Raw genomic sequence first — 21,636 nt, forward strand, 5'->3', positions numbered from 1 at the left:
TACAGACCTTTTGGTGAGCAGCTGACAGTACCACCCATCATCACTCAGCAGCTGATGTTATCTCTTGGCAGATGATGATGCAGAATGGAATTTGGCGTATGAAAGGCAGGTGGGGTAGGTGGGTAATATTGAGTGTACAACTATGCAGACTGTCCATCACCAAGACAGCATATTTGCAAGTGGTGGACTGCAGGGTTAGCCAGTCAAATTTAGTTTTAAGGGTTGTCTTACCTAGGTATGTAACTAAGGAGAGCTGTTCTCTCAACCTGGGACTGGAGAATGAATTCACTTTATTTTATTTTATGTATATCTGATCGATCAAGCTTGTCAATGATGCTTTTCAAACCTCCTTACTATTTTTTAAATTTTATTTATTAATTTTAGAATGAGGGGAAAGGAGGGAGAAAGAGAGGGAGAGAAACATCAATGTAAGAAATATTGACTGGTTGCCTCTCGTATGCACCCCCAACCAGGCAGGCAACCCAGGCACATGCCCTGACTGGGAATCAAACTGGTGACCAACCTTTCATTTTGTAGAATGGTGCTCAACCAACTGAGCCACACTGGTCAGGACAAACCCCTTCCTATTTTTGTCTGCTTAACCCAAGAGTAATTTAAAGGGATTCTGTTGATACCTCCTACTGTGGTAGTGTTGGTGTGTAAACTGACCCCTACCCACGCAGAGGGCAAAGAGAGACCAAAGAACGAGGCAGACCACTCCGGATTGGTAGGTGGCAGCTTCAACAAGCAAGGTAACTTACCTGTGAGGCTTGTCTTGGGTGACTGGAAGGTAAATAGATCTTCACAGTGGCCCATCAGAATCTTAAAAGTTTACATAGAGTCCTTCACTGGGCTCAGTGATGGACACAGTCCAGAAGAGCTCTACACCCCCTTACTGTCTCAGGGCTGTGTCCATAAAAATGGCTTCCACTATGGGATCAGTGTGCCGCAGGGTATACATTCTAAGGATGGGGAGGAGCGAGGAGCTTCTTGTTGTCTGGACCCAGCTTGAGAGTCAACCAGCAGTCACATCTAAGTGACCTCCTCCAACACTCCACCCCCTGTGACTGCCTCTTACAATGTGACATGCTCCCGTCTCCCCCATGTGCCCTGAGTGAGCAGCAGGGGGTTTCACTAGCATGGAAGTATCTCGTTTGGCAGCTACTTGGCTGCGTTGGAGTCAGACACCACAATGATATGGGCACATGTAAGAAAAAACAGGGGGTTAACACATTATTAAAAGAAGCCATAATGCTATTATACACTAAAAAGACTACAGTGCAGTATACACATAACTTTTATAAGCACGGGGAAACCAAAAAATGTATGTGACTTGGTTTATCGCAATACTCACTTTATTGTGTTTGTCTGAAACTAAACCCACAATATCTCTGAGATGTGCCTATAAATTGTGTTAAGTATGTATCAAGTCCCTAGACTTGATAATTTGCAATATTATGGAAATTGCATAAAGGATACGACACAATTATAATCACTTACACTTATTGGGTACCTACAACATGCTTTTAATTTGTACTCTCCGTGTAATAAATCATTTAAACTTTGCAGCAACCTTATAAATAAGTTGTAAAATGATCCCTATTCAATGAATGAGGAACCAGAGGCAGAAGAAACCAATTAGGTTACTTTTCCAAGGCTTTTCTTACAGCCAATAAGTGACAGACAAGATTTAAATCTAGGCCGCTTAACCCCCTGATCCTTAGAGGCCTTAGGTCCTCAGCCTCCATTGCTGTGCAAAGCCTGTATTAATGTGGCCTAAGCTGGGAGTGAGACGGAAGTCACTCATTAGTTCTCAGTCAGTACAGGCCGGTGTCCACTTCCCTCATGGCTCCTGGGGACTTTTCCAGTTTCAGAGGGGCTTCGGGGAATCCCCATCCAAGTAAAGCAGTGTGGGATGGGTCTGAGAATACTGTTGAAGAGCAGTGGAAAGCCCCAGCCATTGAGAGATTTAAGGCTCTAGCAATTTCCCTTTGTCAGTGGTGGAAAAATGGCACCGGGTGTTAACCTCGGTTCAGCAACCTCAGTTCTTGAGTTCTGGCTAAGAGAAGAATTCAGAGCCAAGACTCAAGTTGTATAAGAGAAAGTTTATTTAGAAAGTCATTGAAGTAGAAGAAATGGGCTCAGAAAACAAATTACAGCAAAAGAAGGGCCCTTGGAGCTTAGGAGACAAAGAGATACCTGCTGGGTATGTGTGTGGGAGGAGGGAGGAAGGGAGAGAGGGAGGAGGGGGGAGGGGGGGGGAGAGAGAGAGAGAGAGAGAGCAATATCCCTTGGGGTGGGGAGAGGCACAGGTGTGCTCCATAGAGAGAGCAGTGCTGGGTCCTTCATCCCAAGGGCTTTGATCTGAGGTCTCAGGGGAGGATCTCAATAGAATACTTATCAGCTCTCCCAGTGTGTCTCCTGAGGGTCGTGGTCTCCACTGATTGGTTGGCAGCTGGCCCTGAGGTCAGCCATGGCATTGCTTCACCTGGTTTTGCAGTTTTTCTGGACCTGGAGTTGAAACACAGCTGAGGCCTAGATGTCATCTCCAGAGGTTTATGCTTAAGGAAGTGGTTGTGCAGGGGCCTGTAGTTCTGCCAGTTGCTGGGCACCCGGGGTTCTCCACGCTGGTGACCCTCTGCACCTGGCCTGTCATTCCTACTCTGCTCGTGCCTAACTCACTACCTACTACACCTTCCTGTCTCTTCTGACAGAACTGGTCAAAGTTAGTTAACAGAGATTGCGGCAGATCAAGACAAAAGTGGCTATGTGTGCCTTTGGAGGACGGCAGATGTCGTCTGTGGAAGGCCGCAGTGTCTACATCCCCCATGCCTTCCTGGAGCACTCAGGGGAGTGGACTTTGCACGTTGAAGATCAGTTCTGACGGAACAGACTTACACGGAAAGTTGCTTGCCACACATGCCTTTCTAGAATCCAAAGATGTATCACAGTTGCAAGTTTGAACTTTGTTCTGTTTTATTGCAAAAACCCACTTACATATCTGACACTCTGCTGAACAGTCTAAAAAACTGCTGTTAAAACTATTTGTATTAGTTTCCTAGGGCTGCTATAATAGTACCACAAATGGGGTGGCTTACACAATAATAATTTATTCTTAATTTTTGGAGGAAACTCCATAGTGTTTTCATAGTGGCTGCACCAATTTGTATTCCCACCAACAGTGCACAAAGGTTCCCTTTTCTCCACACCCATGAACAACACCTGTTATTTCTTGTCATTTCTTGCCCATTCAACCTTCCTGTAACTATCTGCTACTTCTCTCACTGGGTCCAGCCCCTTGTCTACTGTGGGGTCAGGTACCTCCGTAGGCACGGACTCCACTTGGAGTCCAGGGGTGGAACTCATGTCTAAAGTTAAATTAGTCGATTTATTATTACCCTTGGCCAGATTCTATAATCAGGGAAAGTCTGGATTTTGAACCTGAAAGAATATAGCCCCTAGAACTGGTGGTAGCCTTCAGCAAATAGCAAATGGAGGCCACACTGAGGAATTCGGTATAAAAAAATCAAGAAAGAGAAAAACAAAGTTGTGGTCACATATTTGAGCCCTGGATCATGAAGCACCGAGACAGAAGTACGTGCACTGGTCAGTGACATGAACCAGACGGTGTGGCCCTCCACATCTCCACCCCTGTTTTCTTCTAGCTGAAATAATCCAGACTCAGGGCAGGGAAGGCAACCCGCCCTGGGCGTAAAGACACATTCAACAAATATTTATGGCATGCCTACGTGTACACGCGCTGTGTTAAAGAAAAAAATAAGTGAAATAGTCTCTCCCTTCAAGCTGCTCTCACGTAGGAAGGGAAAATTCTCCCCCGGCCTCGCCCAAGTCAGCATGGCATTCTACCTGGACACTGTGTCCCCCCGAGCAGGACAAATGCAGATTTCATGTAAGTGGCTGTGTCAGGAGGAGTTTCTGTAAGTACATTGTATAACAGATACAGTTTGGACATTTATTAACCACACATTTATGGTAAACTCTGTCCTTTCGAAAACCACAGTCTCTCATTATGAAAAATTAAGCTGTGACACCAATTTAGAACATAAATTCAACATTAACTCTTGAAATAGCAGTGCTAAGGATATTCTTTAGTATCTCTTACTAAAGATACCCACATGGAAATGAGAGGGTAGTTTGAGTCAAATCCTTTTAAGGTTTCTGTGCGGTGCACCACCGATATTCAAGGTTTGGTGGAAATCTGAAACAGAAAATATTCAGCGGATTAGGCTGAAGAACAAAGAGAACTGTGCCGTTCTGGGTGCAGCACTCAGTGTACAAATAAATGCCATATTCACTCCAATGCCTAACGTGGCAGAGATAAGCCAACTGGTGTTGATTATTAATGTGCTGGGCACATAAAATTGCATTGTAGAATGCTCATGAATAGTCTGACACCAAAAGATTTCACCAATTTGGAGCAGGGTAGAAGAACTTATATCACTGAAAGCTCGTGAAAATCAGTATTATCCTGTGCATACTCCGGAAAAAGTGAGCTAGTTGTTATTAATGCTAATTGGAATTAATGCTAATTTTAAAAATCAAAGGTTAGGTGGAAACACAGGTTAAGAGAAACCCATACATGTGTTATATCATTGTGTGAAACCCCAAATGGGCATGTGCACAGAGCGAGAGCCAGGTGTGACCTTGGTAATGCCTATTCTTGTGTCTGAGGCAACACTAGGCTTTTACATAAATTAGAAATAATACATCAGAATGGGAAGGGACCTTAAATATCTTTAAAAGTGCTCAGATGCAGGGCAAACTCCTCATTTATAGAGTAAGGGTAAGCTGAATATCTATACATATAACTTCCTTGAAGACAAGGGGCAACCCTGTTAGGTCAAAGAACAAGTTTGAGATGATTTTACAGGCTTTTAAAGTCAAAGAGACTTTCTGTATGGCGATACCCACATCTATTCCTATTTCTGAATCTACAGTTGACCCTCAAGCAGTGCGAGTTTGAACTGAGTGAACAAATCCTTTTACACGGATTTGTTCTCAATAAACACTGTCAATGTATTTTCTCTTGTTCTTTTCTTAACATTTTATTTTTACTAGCTTGATTTATTGTTAAGAATAAAGCATATAATATACATAGAACATATAAAATATGTGCTAATTGACTATGTTTTCAGGAAGGCTTCTGGTCAACATAGGCTATTAGTAGTTATACTTTGGGGGAGTCAAAAGTTATACTCGGATTTGCCACTAAATGAGGTTCAGTGCCCCTAACCCCCATATTGTTCAAGGGACAATTGTATGTCTGTTTTTTATCTATCTAGAAATAAATACATTCTAAAAATTAAAACAATCCTTTCAGAAATACCGAAACAACAACCCCGAAACTACCCTACCCTGAAACTCTGAATATCAAGAGTGACTTTAGGATACAATCCTTTCCTTTCATATCGTGTGTGATGCTATTGGAAAGACGCGCCCTTTAGACAGCTTTCAGGTAACAGCATCCAGACACCTGTCTTCCTACCAGAAACATTTTTAAGAGTCCTGGCCTGGGTGGCTTAAGTAGTGAATAAGCTCACAACTATGCTCTCATTTGAAAGAAACTTTTGTTAAATAAATGAATCACCCTTAAGGTTTTTTTCAGATGTTTGATACAGAAGCATGAATAACCAGCTCAAATATAATCAGTACATTTAACATACTCAAATGTTCCTAATACAAATGAGTAATCCCTATAACTTCCTTCTACCGTACCCACCTGTAACAAATATAAATATTATTTAGCATTTAATTCCATTAACAACATTTTATAGAAATTAATGTGTGCTGTAAACTGTGGATTGCTACCTTAAAAATTTGGGTCTCTATGACACAAACTTCAGATTATGTGACATTTAGTTAACACTACATCTCTTAATATGTGAATTCTAAAGTTGTTGTAGGGCTCTGAAGTCGTATTGGCTTCACTACGCTAATGGTCTGTTAAGTTTCTTATCACAGAATAGCAAGGGTCAAAAGGAAATAAATAGGAAGGGAGATAGAATAAAATCCAAGAGACTACTGAAGAAGTAGAGAAAAAAATTGAGTATCAAAACAGCTTCCAACCATGAGTGTAAAGATATTGACTTTTCACAATTCGGAATCCCTGAAGTACAGGACTGTTAAAATTAATGGAAAATAAGGTGCACATTTTATCCTGTGCTACCACATTAGATTCACCACCCCCACATCAGATCCACACTGAGATGGATTTATGTTAGCTTTCATTTTCTATGTCGATAATTATTTTCTTCTTCTCATGAGAGATAATCTTGTTTTTAGCAAAATATCCTTCGTCAAGAAACTAAGCACCCCCACGTGACCCTATAAAAATGAATGTTGTGAAATTGCTTATCCAATCAGAAATATGTGCTGAGATTTACCTAGCTTGAAACGTACATTTTTTGGGAACTTGTCAAGTTATGTAGGTATTTGATATTTTTCACATTGCTTATTACTATGACAAGGGATAGGAACAAGTGTGCATTTCTTAGAGATTAAAAAATCTATCACGCATATCATACTTGATAGGATTAAAATCACCTCAGTGAGGTTCTTACCCATCACAAAACATCAGAGTTCTGTTTTGAACCTAAGGGTGGAAAGGTTCATAATCCATCTACGTTTGTTATTTTCTATGCCCATATCAGCTTTACCCAATCCCCATACTTCTTGTGTATTTGTTTGCTCATTTGTTATTCATTCACCTACTCATCGTTTGACACATACAGTTATTGAGTGTTCACTATTATGGAATCTGGATCTCCATTGGTATATATATTTTCCTTATTAATTGTGATCTTATTTTTTAAAATTGTTTTTATATTTCTTCAGTGTTTTACCTGCTCTGATAATAAGGTTGTTGGAAAACAAATATTTTTAAACCATCTATAGTGGATTGAATACTAAGCTACAGGATGGACAACACCAGCTCAAGCCATTGTCCTCTCTTAGTAACACTTTATCATCTGAAGTTCAAGTTAACCGAGCACAAAGACACAAGTAGTAAGAGATGTCCAAGCCCTAAATTTCATAGAAAATATACATTTTGCTTCTTTTAAATTAATTTTTAGAAAAAAATTTTCTAGTATTATTTTTAAAAAATGAAATGGAGTAAGGATCTTCCTTATTGGGAAAATTATTTTAAAAATAGGAAAGGGGGAAGCAAATTTGACAAAATATAAACAGTTGTTCATTTGAAGTGGAATACCCCATGTTATATTATTCTTTGTACCTTTCTTATTTTTTAATTGGACTGTTTCCCCTAAAAAGTACATATATTTGATCCTCATGGTAAAATTGATGGAGGTAGGACTGTGATGCCCTCATTGTAAAGGGCAGAATTCTGATAGAGCTGAACCAGAACTAGACACTAGTCTGCTAGCTGAGAGCTTGAACGGAAGAGGGAGGCTGAGGAGGTGAACCCCCGAACTCTTTGATGCTATGTACCACAACCCCCCAAATTACTTTATTTCCCCACATTTTTAATGGTGTGAGACATTTCTGAGTTTAGGGCCACTGCATTGTGAGGAAACATGGAGTTACAAAGGATATGATTTTTTAAAACATTTTATTTATTTATTTTTAGAGAGAGGGGAAGGGAGGGAAAAAGAGGAGAACTTCAATATGTGAAAGAAACACTTTGATTGGGTGCTTTCTGCATGCACCCCGACCAGGGACCCACAAGCCAGGGAAGTGCCCTGACCGGGAACTGAACCCAAGACACTGATTTACCAGATGATGCTCCAACCAACTGAGTCACATCAGCCAGGGAAAGGATAGGGTTTTTTAAAGCTGCTGGATAGAGTGATAAGAGGGAAAGCTGGAGGGCAAGATTAACCACTGAGAACAGTGGATAGAAGTGAGGGAGGGGGGAATGCAAGGATTCTGAGGAAGCGCAGACCCTTTGTGTATTTACATGAGAGATGAGACAGAGTCTTCCATTTCTTGAGTTCCCACCAGCACCATTCACCCTTTCCCAGTTTGCACTGCTTCTGACTGAGTGGGCAGGTATGTGTGGTGTGTGTATTACAGGTAAGGGAAATGAAGGACACCGGGAGCCTGGGAAGACTTTGGGACATGAGGTAAGAAGCCAGTTACATTAAGAACAAATTGTCATCTCTCTGAAGTAGGCCAACTGTTAGCTGCCAGAACACTCACTACTGATCACTCCAGACACTAATACAGTTAGTGAGCAAAAATGTCCAAATCCCTCAATAACATTGTTTTTTTTCCTCCATTGCTCTGGAGAATGAACCTCAGATAACTTCATAACTAATCTGTGTAATACAACTGTCTCTTTTCTTTCTAAGATCTTTTAAGTTGCTAGTCTTGGAGAATTGAAAAGAATCAGAGCTGAGAACAAAGAACTCTCTGCTCACAAAGGTATTCATTTTCAGCTGAGAGCGTTACAACCTAAGGAGGAAAGGAAAATTATCTGTGGTTACGGGTTCCACCTACACACTGCCGTCAGATTCATTTTCCTCAAGCCCAGGGCTGAATACATCATTTCTCTATTCAAATTTCTTTCATTGCCAAAAGCAGCACTCCCCTGCCCCCCAGAAAATTTTCTCAAAATTATCTTGGTAAGTATTTCTTGAGAAAAGGAACTCCAAGATCAAATAGGTTTAGGAAATGAGTTAAGCAAAATTTCTTACTGCTGAACTTTAAAAAACTAATCTGAAGCATCAATTTCCAAGGTGTGGGACATTTCTGAACCTTTTAAAATCAAGATATTCCCTTACCCTTATTCCCCACCACCCAACCAATACCTATGCAGAACTTTTCACAGATGGGAATTCTGTGAAACAGGTTTGGAAACCCTGACCGACCCTATGAAGACCCTGGATGCTGGAATCAGACTTGAGTCCCCTGTGTCAGTACTTGCCAGCTGAGTGTTATTTGAAACAAACAAAAAAAACCCTTAATTTTTCCTATGTCTGTTTGCTTAGTAGTGAAATAAGATAATGACCTTCCCAGAGTTTTGAACGTTGAGATAACAACCTTAGGATTTAGGCCTTAACTTTCTTTTCCAGCTTTATGAAGAAAGCAGGAAGGAAAGACTGGGGGATGATATAAACAATGAGTTATTGAAAGTACTGGAAAGGTTTTAAATAGGAATGAGTGGTTTGAGTTCTTCTGCCTTTGCTAGGGCAGCTGGTGATATCCTCAAAGGCTCATAATTCCTTGCCCTTATCATCTGAACATATGTAAATCCTACTTATCACTCATGGTCCTGCTTAAAAGACTCTTTCTCAACAACATCCTCATCCACACCCACACCAGCAGTTTGCAGTAATCTCTTTGTAAAAGCTCTACAGCCTTTTTTCTTTAGCACTTACCACTCCCTGCTACAGATCAGAGTTATTTATGTGCTGTTTTCTGTTTCCTTAACCAGCACCCTTTTAGGGTAGGGTCCACATCTTGCCCCATGTTTATCACTTTATAGTTCATGAAGCGGCTTTCTGATTACAACATCCCTGTAAGTAAATATAGAGTTGATTTTCTCCCAAGTAAGCAGGACCCTACACATTCCAAGCTCTTTCGAAAAGTAATTTCTATCAGAGCATCATCTGCTGCCCTCCTGTGTTTGATACAAATATAATTTTACACCAAAACAAAAAAGAATAACTGGCTCCATTCAATTTTTTTGGACTACACTTTGTTTTCAGATCCTTGAATGGATTTTTTCCTCACAAATCATTACTCTTCCCATTAAAATTATCTTTATTTAAAATATTTCAAGTTAACATCTTCATTATATAAGAACTTTTTATGTTGCTCTGATAGTCCTTCAGTAGGATTTACTACATTTTTAATGTTTCAATTTTTTTATCTGTGACAATAACTGATTTAAAATTACTCTACTATGATTTTTAGATACCAGGCCTGTTTGGGGAACAGTATATTTAAGACTTTGTACTTTGGAACAAAGAAGGACCTGGTTCAAATCCTGGCTTAGTCACATAGCAATTGTGACCAAATTGCTTTTCTGAAGCTTTATCGCAGGTAAAACAAAGACCATACCTCCAAAACATCACATGCAGCATGTAGTACACCATAAAAGCTATCCGTGTGAGCTAGTATTACTATTTAGGAAGCATGTTTTACATGTATCTTTTCTCTGGCATGACCTGTTTTGGTGAGGTTGAAGACTCCCTAAGAACATGAATTAGCGTGGGTCCAGCATACTATAGGATATCATATCTTTCCATATTCAACACTCAACAATTACTAAACACTTGTGATGTGCCAGGCACCAGTCTAGATACTTGAAATACAATAGGTAATGAAACAGACCCAAATCCTTGCCTTTGTGAAACCTAACAATGCAAATCCTAGCCAGTTCTCTGAATTACTAACTTCCTTTTAAATTCTTGCCGTTCTTATTGTCCATGTTACTCTTCTGATTCTTTATGTAAACTAACCCATACTTTATATCCCGTTCCGTCCTCTCTGTCTCCAGTGAAGGCGGTCATCTCTCCTGGTCTACTGCTACCACTTCCTATTCCGGGCACGGCTCACTCTCATGCCACTTTGTAAACCTCTATCAAGTTTTATAAGCATAGGGTTTTACTGCTAGGCTCTCTCCTAGTGTTTAAGGGAAGGAGGGGGGTGGGGGGGAAGCATTAGTGTTGATAATTTTATTTAATCACTGACAATTACCATCTATTCTCTTTTACATTACCTCTCAGTCTATTCTCAGCATAGCAGTCAGAGGGATCCTCTGGAACAGTTCAGCTGTTTTTCTTGAAATGATGTCCCATTTTATTCTTTTTTTTTTTTGGTGAAAACGTCTGCCAAGTATTTAAGTGTGAATAACCACCCAGGGATGGGCAAAATTAGCTTTACAGTTGTTCATATGGAAAAAGACTAGCAGGCTACGATTATTATAATAGCTATATTAACTCAGAAGAATGTCAGAATCTCACAATGAAAACCTACTTTTGCTTACCCCTGTAGTTTAATTTACTATCAGTCTATCCTTTCTTCCCTCCCAAGTAAAAATGGTGGGAAAGAAATTTGAGAAAACTCGTAAGTCAACACTGTTTTCATAATTCTAAGATTTGCCATTTCCACTGCACTCACACTTGCACTGAAGGCAGAAAAGCAACCGTGAGTGAGACCACCAGCAGGCATTGAGGCAGAGGCAGCAAACTACTGGGAGTCATTGTATTCTCCTCTGCCACGAACTTCCTAATGAAACCAAGAACACCAACATATCGACTGTTTCACTTAACAATGTTCTTGATGAAGCAGTAACAGTACTGATTTTATGAAATCTTACCCGGAGAACACATCTTTTGAAGTTTTTCGTGGGAAAAATTTGGTAGTATGCGTAAAGTGTTTCTGCTGCCACCAAAGTACAATGGCTTTCTCAAAGGAAAGCACTGTTTGGGTTGCAGACTTAACTGGCTACTTTTTTCCTCAAGGAATATATATCGTTTTTACTTGTAAGAACGACCAACTACAACCCTTCAGAATTATTTAGCAGACGTTTTCTTGAAAACAAACTAAGTGGGCCTGTCACTTCAAGGAAAACAGCAGGCCGTATTTGCTCCCAGCGATCAACTTTAGGCTAGCAAGCAAAAACTTACAACTGTGGAAAACTTACTCTATGAGTTTTTCGGCTTCCCAATACTATTAGCCAAAAAGTCTGTACGTTTTTTTCTGTAAGATAAAAGACACAGTTTTCATTTTCACCAATTTTATTGATCTGTATATTTTGACTATGTCGGCTATCTCCTGCGTGATGGAATATTGAAGTTGCTTTGAAAGCTATCAACTTCAACTGGCCTGACCATGGAGCACTGTCCAGTGAGGGTTCTCCAGCACGAAACTCCACAAACCACTCTTGACATGTTCGATCAGTCACAGCACCTTCTCCATACACTGCATACATAAATCTTTTGCATTTCAGTTGCTCTTTTACCTTTCTTGAAATAATAAAGCATAATATGCTTTTCTCATATCTTCAATATTAACATGGCTACACAAAAATTCACCAATTTTGATGTTTTTTTAAACGCACGCTGATATGACAGCTCTCACAATACAATCTGATAAAATTGTTTCGAATGAAGTTAAAGACAATTAAGCGCTACTAGAGCCATCTTATGGGAAAACCAAATGAACTTTTTGGCTAACTCAATATTAGACTTTCCCGATGATATCAGTGATGATATTAATACATGTGGCTTGATACGCATGACATATGTCAACATTTGGGAAGCCCATATAACTCACTGAGCCATATCCAAATGACTGATGCATGATGTTGCAAAATCATGTGGGTAAAAGATTCGTTCAAAGTTTTAGATAATACATTTTAAAGTAGAAGACAATGAAAAGTTCAGTGATCAAATTCCATGTTGTAACACACTTTTAGGAAATTACTACTTGTTGGGTTTTGGTGGAGTGTCAATTATCTACGTTTGAAAAAATTAGTAAAATATTTCTCCCTTACTACATATTCACGTGAAGTAGATTTTTTCATACTTCAACAAGAACTTCATATTCTGGTCCTGAACTGCTGCAGCTAAGTGGATTGAGCATGGGCTACGAACCAAAGGGTCACCAGTTTGATTCCCAGGCAGGGCACATGCCTGGGTTGCAGGCCATGTCCCCAGTATGGGGTGTGGGAGAGGCAACCACGCATTGATATTTCTCTCCTCTCCTTCTCTTCCCTTCTCTCTAAAAATGAATAAATAAAATCTTAAAAAAAAAAAAAAAAAGAACTTCATATCCCCATAGACTGAATGCAGGAGCAGACAGGAGAATCCCAACTGTTTTCTACTATGCTAGACATTGAAGACGTCTACAAATTTTTTTTTTTAAAAAGCTACCATAGTTATTTTAAGTAAAAACTGCTTTGCTAGCATGTAATGGCTTTATTGCTGTTAAATACATTAAATATTTCTAACTTTTGTTTTAACTTCTAATTTGGTGAATATCAACAGCTATAAACCTCATACACAAAGGCTCTGTGGAGTCTTCAAGAATTTGTAAGAATGTAATGGAATCCCAAGGCCTAAATGAGAACCACTGATCTAAAACATGGGAGATCTCATCACTTAATAATCTTCCGGTGGCTCCAGATCTCCCGCAGGGTAAAAGCCAGAGTTGGCCTAACAGACTCTTATCTGTTCCCTTTCCGTTACTTGTCCCTCTGTTCTTTCCCTTGCTTAGTACCTCCAGCCACACTCACCCCTGCTGCTCCTCCAACCAACCAGACACAATCCTGGCATTAGGACCATTGCACTGGCAGTTCCCTTTGTCTGGAAAGCAATTTCCCCAGTTTTCTGTATGACTATTTCCCTCACTTCCTTAAAGTCATTGCTCAGATGTCACCATCTCAATAGTCTAACGTGAGCATCCTGTTTAAAACTGCAACCCTACCTGCTCCTACCTGCTCCCAACACACTTCTAACATTCACTATGTCTAGCAGGGGTGTCCAACCTGCGGCCCGTGGGCCACAAGAGACCCAGGATGGCTATGAATGCAGCCCAACACAGAATCATAAATTTACTTAAAACCTATTTTTTTGTTCCTCAGTTTTCGTGTTAGTATTTGTGTATTTAATGTATGGCCCAAGACAACTCTTCTTCTTCCAGTGTGGCTCAGATGCCAAAAGATTGGACACCCCTGGTAATTTGTGTGGCTTCCCTCTCTCCCCAACCAGTATAAGACCCTCGGAAATGTGAAAAAATGCCCACCCACTACAGTAGGGTTCAATAAGTAATTGTTGAATATTGAGTTAATGAGAAAACGTTTTTGACATCTTGTTACATCTCATGACATGTCCACAAAGTCCCAAGAAAAAGAGGATTCAATTTCTAAGAGAGGGGAGGGTAATGATTGAAAATATTTTTTTTAATGGGAGAAAAATGAAGGTGGGATATAATTATCTCAAACCTCAATACTGAAGGCATTATGGGCCTGAAAATGGCTCTTGGGAGAAATCAGGGTGGGAGAATTTTTAAAGTTGTGCAGGGTGGCCTTAAGTGTCTGGCGAAGAATGCTGGCCTCCCCCCGCCCCAATTTCCAGCTCGGACTCCCACGAAACCAGAACCCTCCCTGGACCCCTCCACCTGAACACAAGTAGCCCACACAAAGGGACTGAAAATTTTCTAAACTTTATGGAAAAAAATCAACGACAATCAGCCAAAAACGAGCCTCCACTTTGCATCTCACTCCAATGCAGTCTCTCCTAACGCTCGCTGGCTTTAGAGTCCAGGGTCACAGTTCTCAGGTGTCCTGTCTCCCCAACGCTGTGTTCCGAAGGGTCCGCGCGAAGGCAGGTCAGGCGGGACGCCCGGGATAAGCAAGCACATTCTGTACAGGGACAGCACGAGAAGAAACCACGGAGAATCAGTCCGCTCGAGGCAGGGCCGCGCGGGAACGACGGCAAACGGTAGGCTCGCAGAAGGGATAGGCGCTCTCCCGCACAGCGCCGACAAGGCGGGATCTCAGTTCTCCTCAGGCTTGTCGGCTGGCGGCCCGCAAGGCTGCAGCATCTTCTCCATCAAGTTGAAGCGGACGCGAGCTTTGCTCTCATTCTCCGCGATGGCGAAGTAGTTGAGAAGGTCGAAATGGCCCATGTAGGAGCAGTAGGAGTCGCGGTGCTGGTTCACCAGCCATTCCCACTTGGTGGTGTCGGCGTGGCCGGTGCCGATGTATTTGGACTGCAGGTGCTCCAGCTGGCTGTGGATGGTGTAGCGGTCCGTCATCTCGCCGCTTTCCTTGCCGCTCTCAGGCCACAGGCCGCGGACGAGAAGAAACTCCTCTAGAATTTCACGCCGGAGAGGAACCGCTACACTCCAGCTCCGGACCGGTGCAGTCGCAGGCGAATGGCGTCACCGCGACGAAAGCTGCGTGTCCTCGCGCTTCCGGGACTCAGAGACGGAAGCGGATATGGGTTCTGTCCCGTAATTGGAGTTGCTTAGGCGACGCCATAAGTTGGCCGCCCCTATCAAGAGCCCCGCCCCCTTTAGGAGAGCGTTGCAAGATGGTCCATTTAGTCGCTCCTGTGTTAACTGGGAGCGTTGCATGCTGGGACTTGTGGTCTCCGAAGTCTCCTGTACCGGGCCTCTCGGACCCCTCGCAGCTTTTTAAGAGGCATTAAGCGACCTGCCTAACGGTGGGGGTTTCTACAGGCAGTTGACGTCCGTAGGCGGTTTGGGGCTGACGGGATATGGGAAACTCAAGAAGAAACGAACTGGGTATAATTTTGATTTCGGGGCCAATGTGGCTCCCCGGTAGCCCCTTCACAACAAGAGGTACATCGCCCTAAGTCAGGAGACGCGAGTTCTGATCCTTACTAGTCGTGTGCAGTGAAGGCTAGGTCAAAGTTTGCAGGCCGCCGTTTCCTGCCCTCTGGCCGTGGCACAGTACCAGTTCCAGCACGTTCTGGCTCTCACATGAAGCCCCTCCTTACTCTTGAGCTTGTAATAGTGATATCCTCCCTCCAAGCCGTCTCCCCACCGCACCCGCCCCTGCCTATACTCGTCGGCGTTCCGTGCCGCTCGCCTCCCCAGTTGTCCGTACAAGCTGTTCCCTCTGCTTGGAACGCCTTTGTACCCTTGGCACACTCTTTCCCCGTTGAGTCAGCTCAGAAGCATCTCCTTGAAATCGGCTTTGGCTATTCCAAGCAGATGTAAATTCTCCTTCCTCTTTGCAACTTGCCTCGTCCTCTCCTCTCCAGGTTATTGCCGTTTTCTATCCCCCCCCCACCTCTTTTTTTGGTTTAACAACTTCCTCATGAGACTACAAACTGCTTGAGAAAGTTTACTTTTTTGTTATCTTTTATAGTATGCTGCTTTTGTGATAGCCTCGTAGCCTGGCACGGGTTGTATTCTCAAAAAACATTTGATGAATGGATGAACAACAATAGAAAGAACTCTTTACTGGAAGAAAGATAACTTTAAAATAGTTTTATTCTGATGGAAGTTGCGGATTATAGTTAATACTGTATTGAATACTGGGAATTTTCTAAGTGTAGATTTCAGGTGCTCTCACCGCTCGTGGGTATGTTGATTACCTGGACTGTAGTAGTCATTTCATTATGTTGCACCCCTTCAATATAAACAGTTTTTATTTTTAAAGGAGATAAAAATGAAAATATTCTTTATGAGATTAAATGTCGGTACCAAGTATGAAAAAAAAGGGTTATTCTTCGGATTAAATCTTATTCTAACAAACGTTTCACTCCTAAAATGTTAGAGACTATTACAAAGCATACACCTTTGGATTCACCATCCAGATCATCAAACCTTGCCATCTTGCCATTTTTGTTTCCAAATCTGTTATTTTGGGGTTTTTTAAAGAAATAAAACTGTGGAAATAAACTTGGAGTTCTCCGTATTCCCCTCCCTTATCTATTCACTTCAGGATACTATCTTGAGTATTGATTGCTGATAGTTTGTGCATCCATAAGCAATAGTGTTAGTGTTAGGAATGTTTTAAAGCTTTATATAAATGACATCCTGTATGTATTGTTATGAAAATTACTTTCCCCCATTGTATCCCTGCCGATATATGTAGTTTTAGTTCATTTCTACCATTGTCTAGTATGCTACTGAATTAACATACCATCACATGCCCATGTTCTCAATGATGGACATGTAATTTCACATTTATATTGTAAGAAACAATGCTGCAAGAAATATCCTTGTACATATATTCTTATACATCTGAAGAAATTTCTTGGAGAATATATAAAGGAATAAAGTTGAGATAAAGGAATGTCTTCAAGCTTTGCTAGATGTTGCCAAATTGCTCTCCAAATCAATTATACCAATTGGCTCTCCCCCAGCACAATGAGAATTTATTTTGTTGCATATCCCTCCCAAAACTTGGTGTCCTCAGACATTAAAAAACTTTTCAAATCAAATGGGTGGAATGGAATTCCATTGTGCCTTTAATTTGCATATCTCTGCTTACAAAAGAGACTGAGTATCTTTTTTATGTGTTTACCGGCCTATTATATTTTTTCTCTGTCGATTGCATATTATATCTTGCCCATTTTCTTTTTGGGAATTTGGTGGGGTTTTTTTTTTTTACTATTTTTTAGAAGATATACATTCACGATACTAGTCTTGTTAGTTATAATGCAATGAAAATCTTGGATATATTTATTTATTATTATTATTTTAAAATGTTACATGTCCTTAGGAAACAGCACTGTTGAGTGTCTACTACATCCAATGGAGAATTTCAGTCTTAGGTCACAGCATAAGAGCTCCTGGTTTTGGTCCCACAGGCTCTTTTTGAAATGACCTATATGAAAATCTTTTTCCAGTCTGCAGCTCAGCTTTACCCTTTCTTTATGGAATCATTTGTTGTACAGAAGTTAACATGAAATTAATGAAACCATGAAAATTAATATTTCTATATCATGAAGAATGATTCCAAGGATATGTGAGAGTTCCTGCAAATTCAAAGGCCTGCAGAGATAGACAGAAAATACATTTACATGTATGAACTAAGAGCCAAGGTATATCAGTTTGCTAGGGCTCCCAAAACAAACTGCCACAGGCCGGGTGGCTTAAACAATAGAACTTTATTTCCTCACAGTTCTGGAGGCTAAAAGCACAAAGTCAAGGTGATGGCAGGGTTAATTGCATTTTGAGCTCTCTCTCCTTGGCTTGCTGATGGCCATTTTCTCTCTCATGTCATAACACGGTTTCCCCTATGTGGGTGTCTGTGTCCTAATCTCTTCCTATACAGACACCAGTCATATTCGGTGAGGGTCCCCCGTATGACCTCATTTTGCCTTAATAACCTCTTTATAGGTTCTAGCCCCACATGTAGTCACATTCTGAGTTACTAGGGGTTTGGACATCAACATATTAATTTTGAGGTGACAATTTAGCTGTGAAGTGTATAAGAGAACTTGTTTCTTTTTATAAATTTTAAATGTAATTAATTAGCTTTGTGAAAATAATTTAGGTAGGTGAACAGATTTTGTTAAAACAGACAATTGCAATATTTGCAAGGAAAATTAAATATATTACATTAATGAGTGTGATAATGTTTAAGAGTTAAAATTTGGAGTGGACCTAATTTTATGCAAAGGCCCCTTAAAAATGATTGTCAAAATTTGCCAGATTTATAGTTTAGGATTTTTAGCTGATTTTAAAAGCTTACGGAGAAAAGTGGTTTTTTAAAAATTTATAACTTTAAAAAATTGAACATTAATTTTTAAAACCTAAGTCAATCTCTGCCTAGTACCTTAGTACCTTCTGCATCTCCCAAATGATCCTCAGAGGCACACACACACACACAAACAAACCCTGCTTCAATTTTAATTGTAATCACACTGAATTTAAAGACTTATTTGGGGAGAAATGTCATTTTAACTATATTGCGTTTTCCCACCTATGTACATAGTATATATTTCCATTTATTTATGTCTACTTTTTTTACTTTAAATAAAGCTTGTGTAATTCTCATGTAGGTCTTTCCCATCTTCTGGTAGATTTATTCCTGGGCATTTAGTTGTACAGGGTGGGGCAAAAGCAGGTTTACAGTTGTTTGTATGGAAAATAATACAATAATTAATAAATAATAACACATGAATAAATTCTGTTTTGCCTACTCACAACTGTAAACCCACTTTTGCCCCACCCTGTATATTCCTTATGAGTTTTAAATTATGACCTAGTAAGGACTATCACGATTTCTTTACACTTACTGCCAACGAGGAAATTTGGTCTGGAACCAGGGGACTTGCCGTCAGGACATGCCAGGACAGCTGGTTCTCTTTCATGCTCCAAGATATACCCTCGAGTTAATCCTGTTACGTTCCTTGTATGTAACTATCAGATGCTGCCTGACAATTTGGCATTTGAGTGAGAAAAAATATGCAAGAAAAGATTCCACAGAAAAAAAGACATAGAATTAAAGATTTGTAATGAAAAATATGTTTTAGATAGAAAGTGATATATTGTCTAGTCTATTTTTTTAAATTTGGAAATGCAAGGCAACTTTTTCTCTTTTTCATCTTGTTCTTGTGCCAATGGCTTTAACTTTTTAAAAAAGTCATTTAATATTTTAAATAGCCAAGGCATCATTCAAAACGTAAAAGTACACAAAGGAATGCAGTTTCCAACATCTGCTCATTTTCCATGCCTCTTGTTACGTGTCTCTTGTATATCCTTCCAGAGATTTTTAATGGATCAATAAGCAAACACAAATATATATGATATTTTAGCCCTTGTAAAATTCAGATGGTAGCAAAATGCTCAGCATAGTTCTTTAGTTTTTTGTTCTATTGCCTTTGACGTATAACGGAGGTCATCCCATATGAGTGCATGAGGCGCTTCCTCATTTTTCATCCTCTTTTACAGCTGTGTAATATTCCATTGCATGGGTGCAGCATACTCTCAACATAACACTCTCCTATTGATAGTCAAACGTCTGTGTAACCAGAAATTATGTTTACATTTTATTGTAACTGCATAAAATGTGAACTTCAAATTGAAATGAACTAACGTTGCCCTTCCTTTGGTGAAATACTATTCTAGATGCCCCTTTTGTCTGTAAGCAAGCTTTAAATTATTAAAAGGATTTTCTATGGTAGAGGTACTGATGCCATGTCTCACACTAGAGGTCGCCAAAACAGCATTTAACACCAATAAATAAACTAGTGGTTGAGAGTATTTTATAACTAGGCACCTTGAGTTTCTTAGGAATCGTAAGTAGGAAGGGAACCTCATAATGGAAATACTGAAGAAAAATGTTCAGTTTGCTGTAGTTTTAAAGCAATTAAGACGTTGGGAATTTAGGAGAGAAGCAAGTGATCTTTCTCTTTTCATTACAAATTTTATATTTTGGGGTTTTATATTTAGTTGGATTAAGCAGTAATGTGGAATTTAGGTAAATTAAATTTAGGGAATTTATAAATAGAAGTTTGCTAGATATGTCTTGTTTTTCTATGGTTAAAAATATCTTCAGCTTAGCTTTTCTTTTTCCATCTACCATGGGTTTCATATATCTGAGAAGATCTAGAACTCTCCATTGCTGGAGGGTTTTGCCTCTACTTTGGCGTATGCTTCATAAGGACCAAGGGTTCTGCCCCTTTTACAGTCTCCCCTGAGGCAGACACGGTCGACATGGGCATGCATTCTAGAACCCCTCATTTGAGATTGAACAGGCTGGTCCCTCTCCGTTCCTTAAGGATAACATCAAACCACAAGCTGATGCAATTTTTGGAACAAAGATTTCTCATAGGGGAAAATCCACAAAGAAACTTTGAAGTATTATATACTCGTTCCATTTGTTACAGTGGTATGAAATCTTGTAGCTCCAAGATTAATGATTGCCATATCATAGGTACGAAATATTTATTGAATAACTGAATACATGCATATTCACGATAGCATCTTGAGTGATAGCAGATGATTGGAAAAAACTTCCGTGCCAACAATAAGAGAATAATTACATAAATTGTGATGTAATCTGGATACATATGGCATATCTCATTTGAATGTAACTTAAGTTCCTTTGAAATATGTTACTTTTTGTTCATTCTAATAGCATATTGACTTACCCATCATCAGCACTACATAAATACTTGTTGAATTAGGATACTGTTCTCACACTGGTTTAGGCGGGGAGATAGCTAAAATCTTAAAGCCCTTCCCTGTAGTTAGAACTAGCCATTTCAAAGTCACGACCATCTTTTACCCTAAGCCTAAGACATGTGGATCACATCAGCAATCACAAATTAGAACATGAAATTTAAAAACAAGAAGTGAAATGGATGGGAGTGGCCTTCTATGCAAAATTCAGGTATCCAATTAACCACGTGGTTTATCATCCTCTACCCAGAGTAAAAGTCACAGGTGAACCTGCAGGAAAGGATCTGACTTCCAGCTTTCCTTTGATTTGAATTTGTAATTTCAAGTGTAAGATTTGCCTGGTTCCTAGGGAATATTTAATGCTTCTCGGTTTTAAATCAACACAGGGGACGTGTTTTGTCTTTACTTTTTAGAACAGGTATGTGTATAGGGGAGAGGTGATGACAATCTTTATCAAAGTAGAGTTTTGTCCACTTTTCACAAGCTGCCCTTACTTTCACAGAACAGAGCCCTGTTCCAAATTCCATGTGCTTTTGAGATTTTATTCACTTGTATTATATCTCCTTCATGTGTCACCTATATTTCCTAACTTAAAGGTCCCCAAAGGATCTGTGTTGATATGCTGTGTACAGTAGCCTCAAAAGAAAACGGCACAGAAGTAAGCCTAATATTTTTAATGTCGTTAATTTGTTTAAGATAGTTTCAGGCTGAAGAGGAATTTGGGGTGGAACAATTGGCACGCAGAGCTGCTGCAAAGCACCAGCAGTGCCATCTCCCACCTGTTCTTTTCGCATGCTCTGCAGCTTACGTAAACCACTGTGCAAATGCCGTTTCAAGTCTCCCCACTCCCGTCGGGATCACCTGCCCCTAAGTCTCTCTGATAAAGAAATTCTAGCCTGACGGCTCCTGAGGACCGCTTAATAACAAGTTTCAGGGAGTTAACTGCCTAGCTGTTTGAGGAACTGATGTGCCCTGAAGAACTGTGAAATATTTCTAGTTAAAGTCTCATCTGGGGCCCTCAGGATAGCAAAA

General features: G+C 40.2%; 1 protein-coding gene and 1 non-coding gene across 2 annotated transcripts; both read right to left on the reverse strand.

Moving 5' to 3' along the window:
* Positions 1-14,141: 14,141 nt before the first annotated feature.
* Positions 14,142-14,881, reverse strand: SF3B5 (splicing factor 3b subunit 5). The gene has a single exon (XM_024552206.4). The coding sequence runs from the start codon at positions 14,749-14,751 to the stop codon at positions 14,491-14,493; it is 261 nt and encodes an 86-aa protein (XP_024407974.1). The 5' UTR covers positions 14,752-14,881; the 3' UTR covers positions 14,142-14,490.
* A 2,297-nt stretch (positions 14,882-17,178) lies between these two features.
* Positions 17,179-17,301, reverse strand: LOC112297482 (small nucleolar RNA SNORA25). The gene has a single exon (XR_002974051.1). It is a non-coding gene; the product is annotated as a small nucleolar RNA SNORA25 (small nucleolar RNA).
* Positions 17,302-21,636: the final 4,335 nt, after the last annotated feature.

This window comes from Desmodus rotundus, chromosome 11 (assembly GCF_022682495.2).
Source record: "Desmodus rotundus isolate HL8 chromosome 11, HLdesRot8A.1, whole genome shotgun sequence".
Lineage (NCBI taxonomy): Eukaryota > Metazoa > Chordata > Mammalia > Chiroptera > Phyllostomidae > Desmodus > Desmodus rotundus.

Excerpts from the sequence above, each read along its gene's own strand:
- SF3B5 (XM_024552206.4), bottom strand. The coding sequence starts at position 14,751 with ATGACGGACCGCTACACCATCCACAGCCAGCTGGAGCACCTGCAGTCC.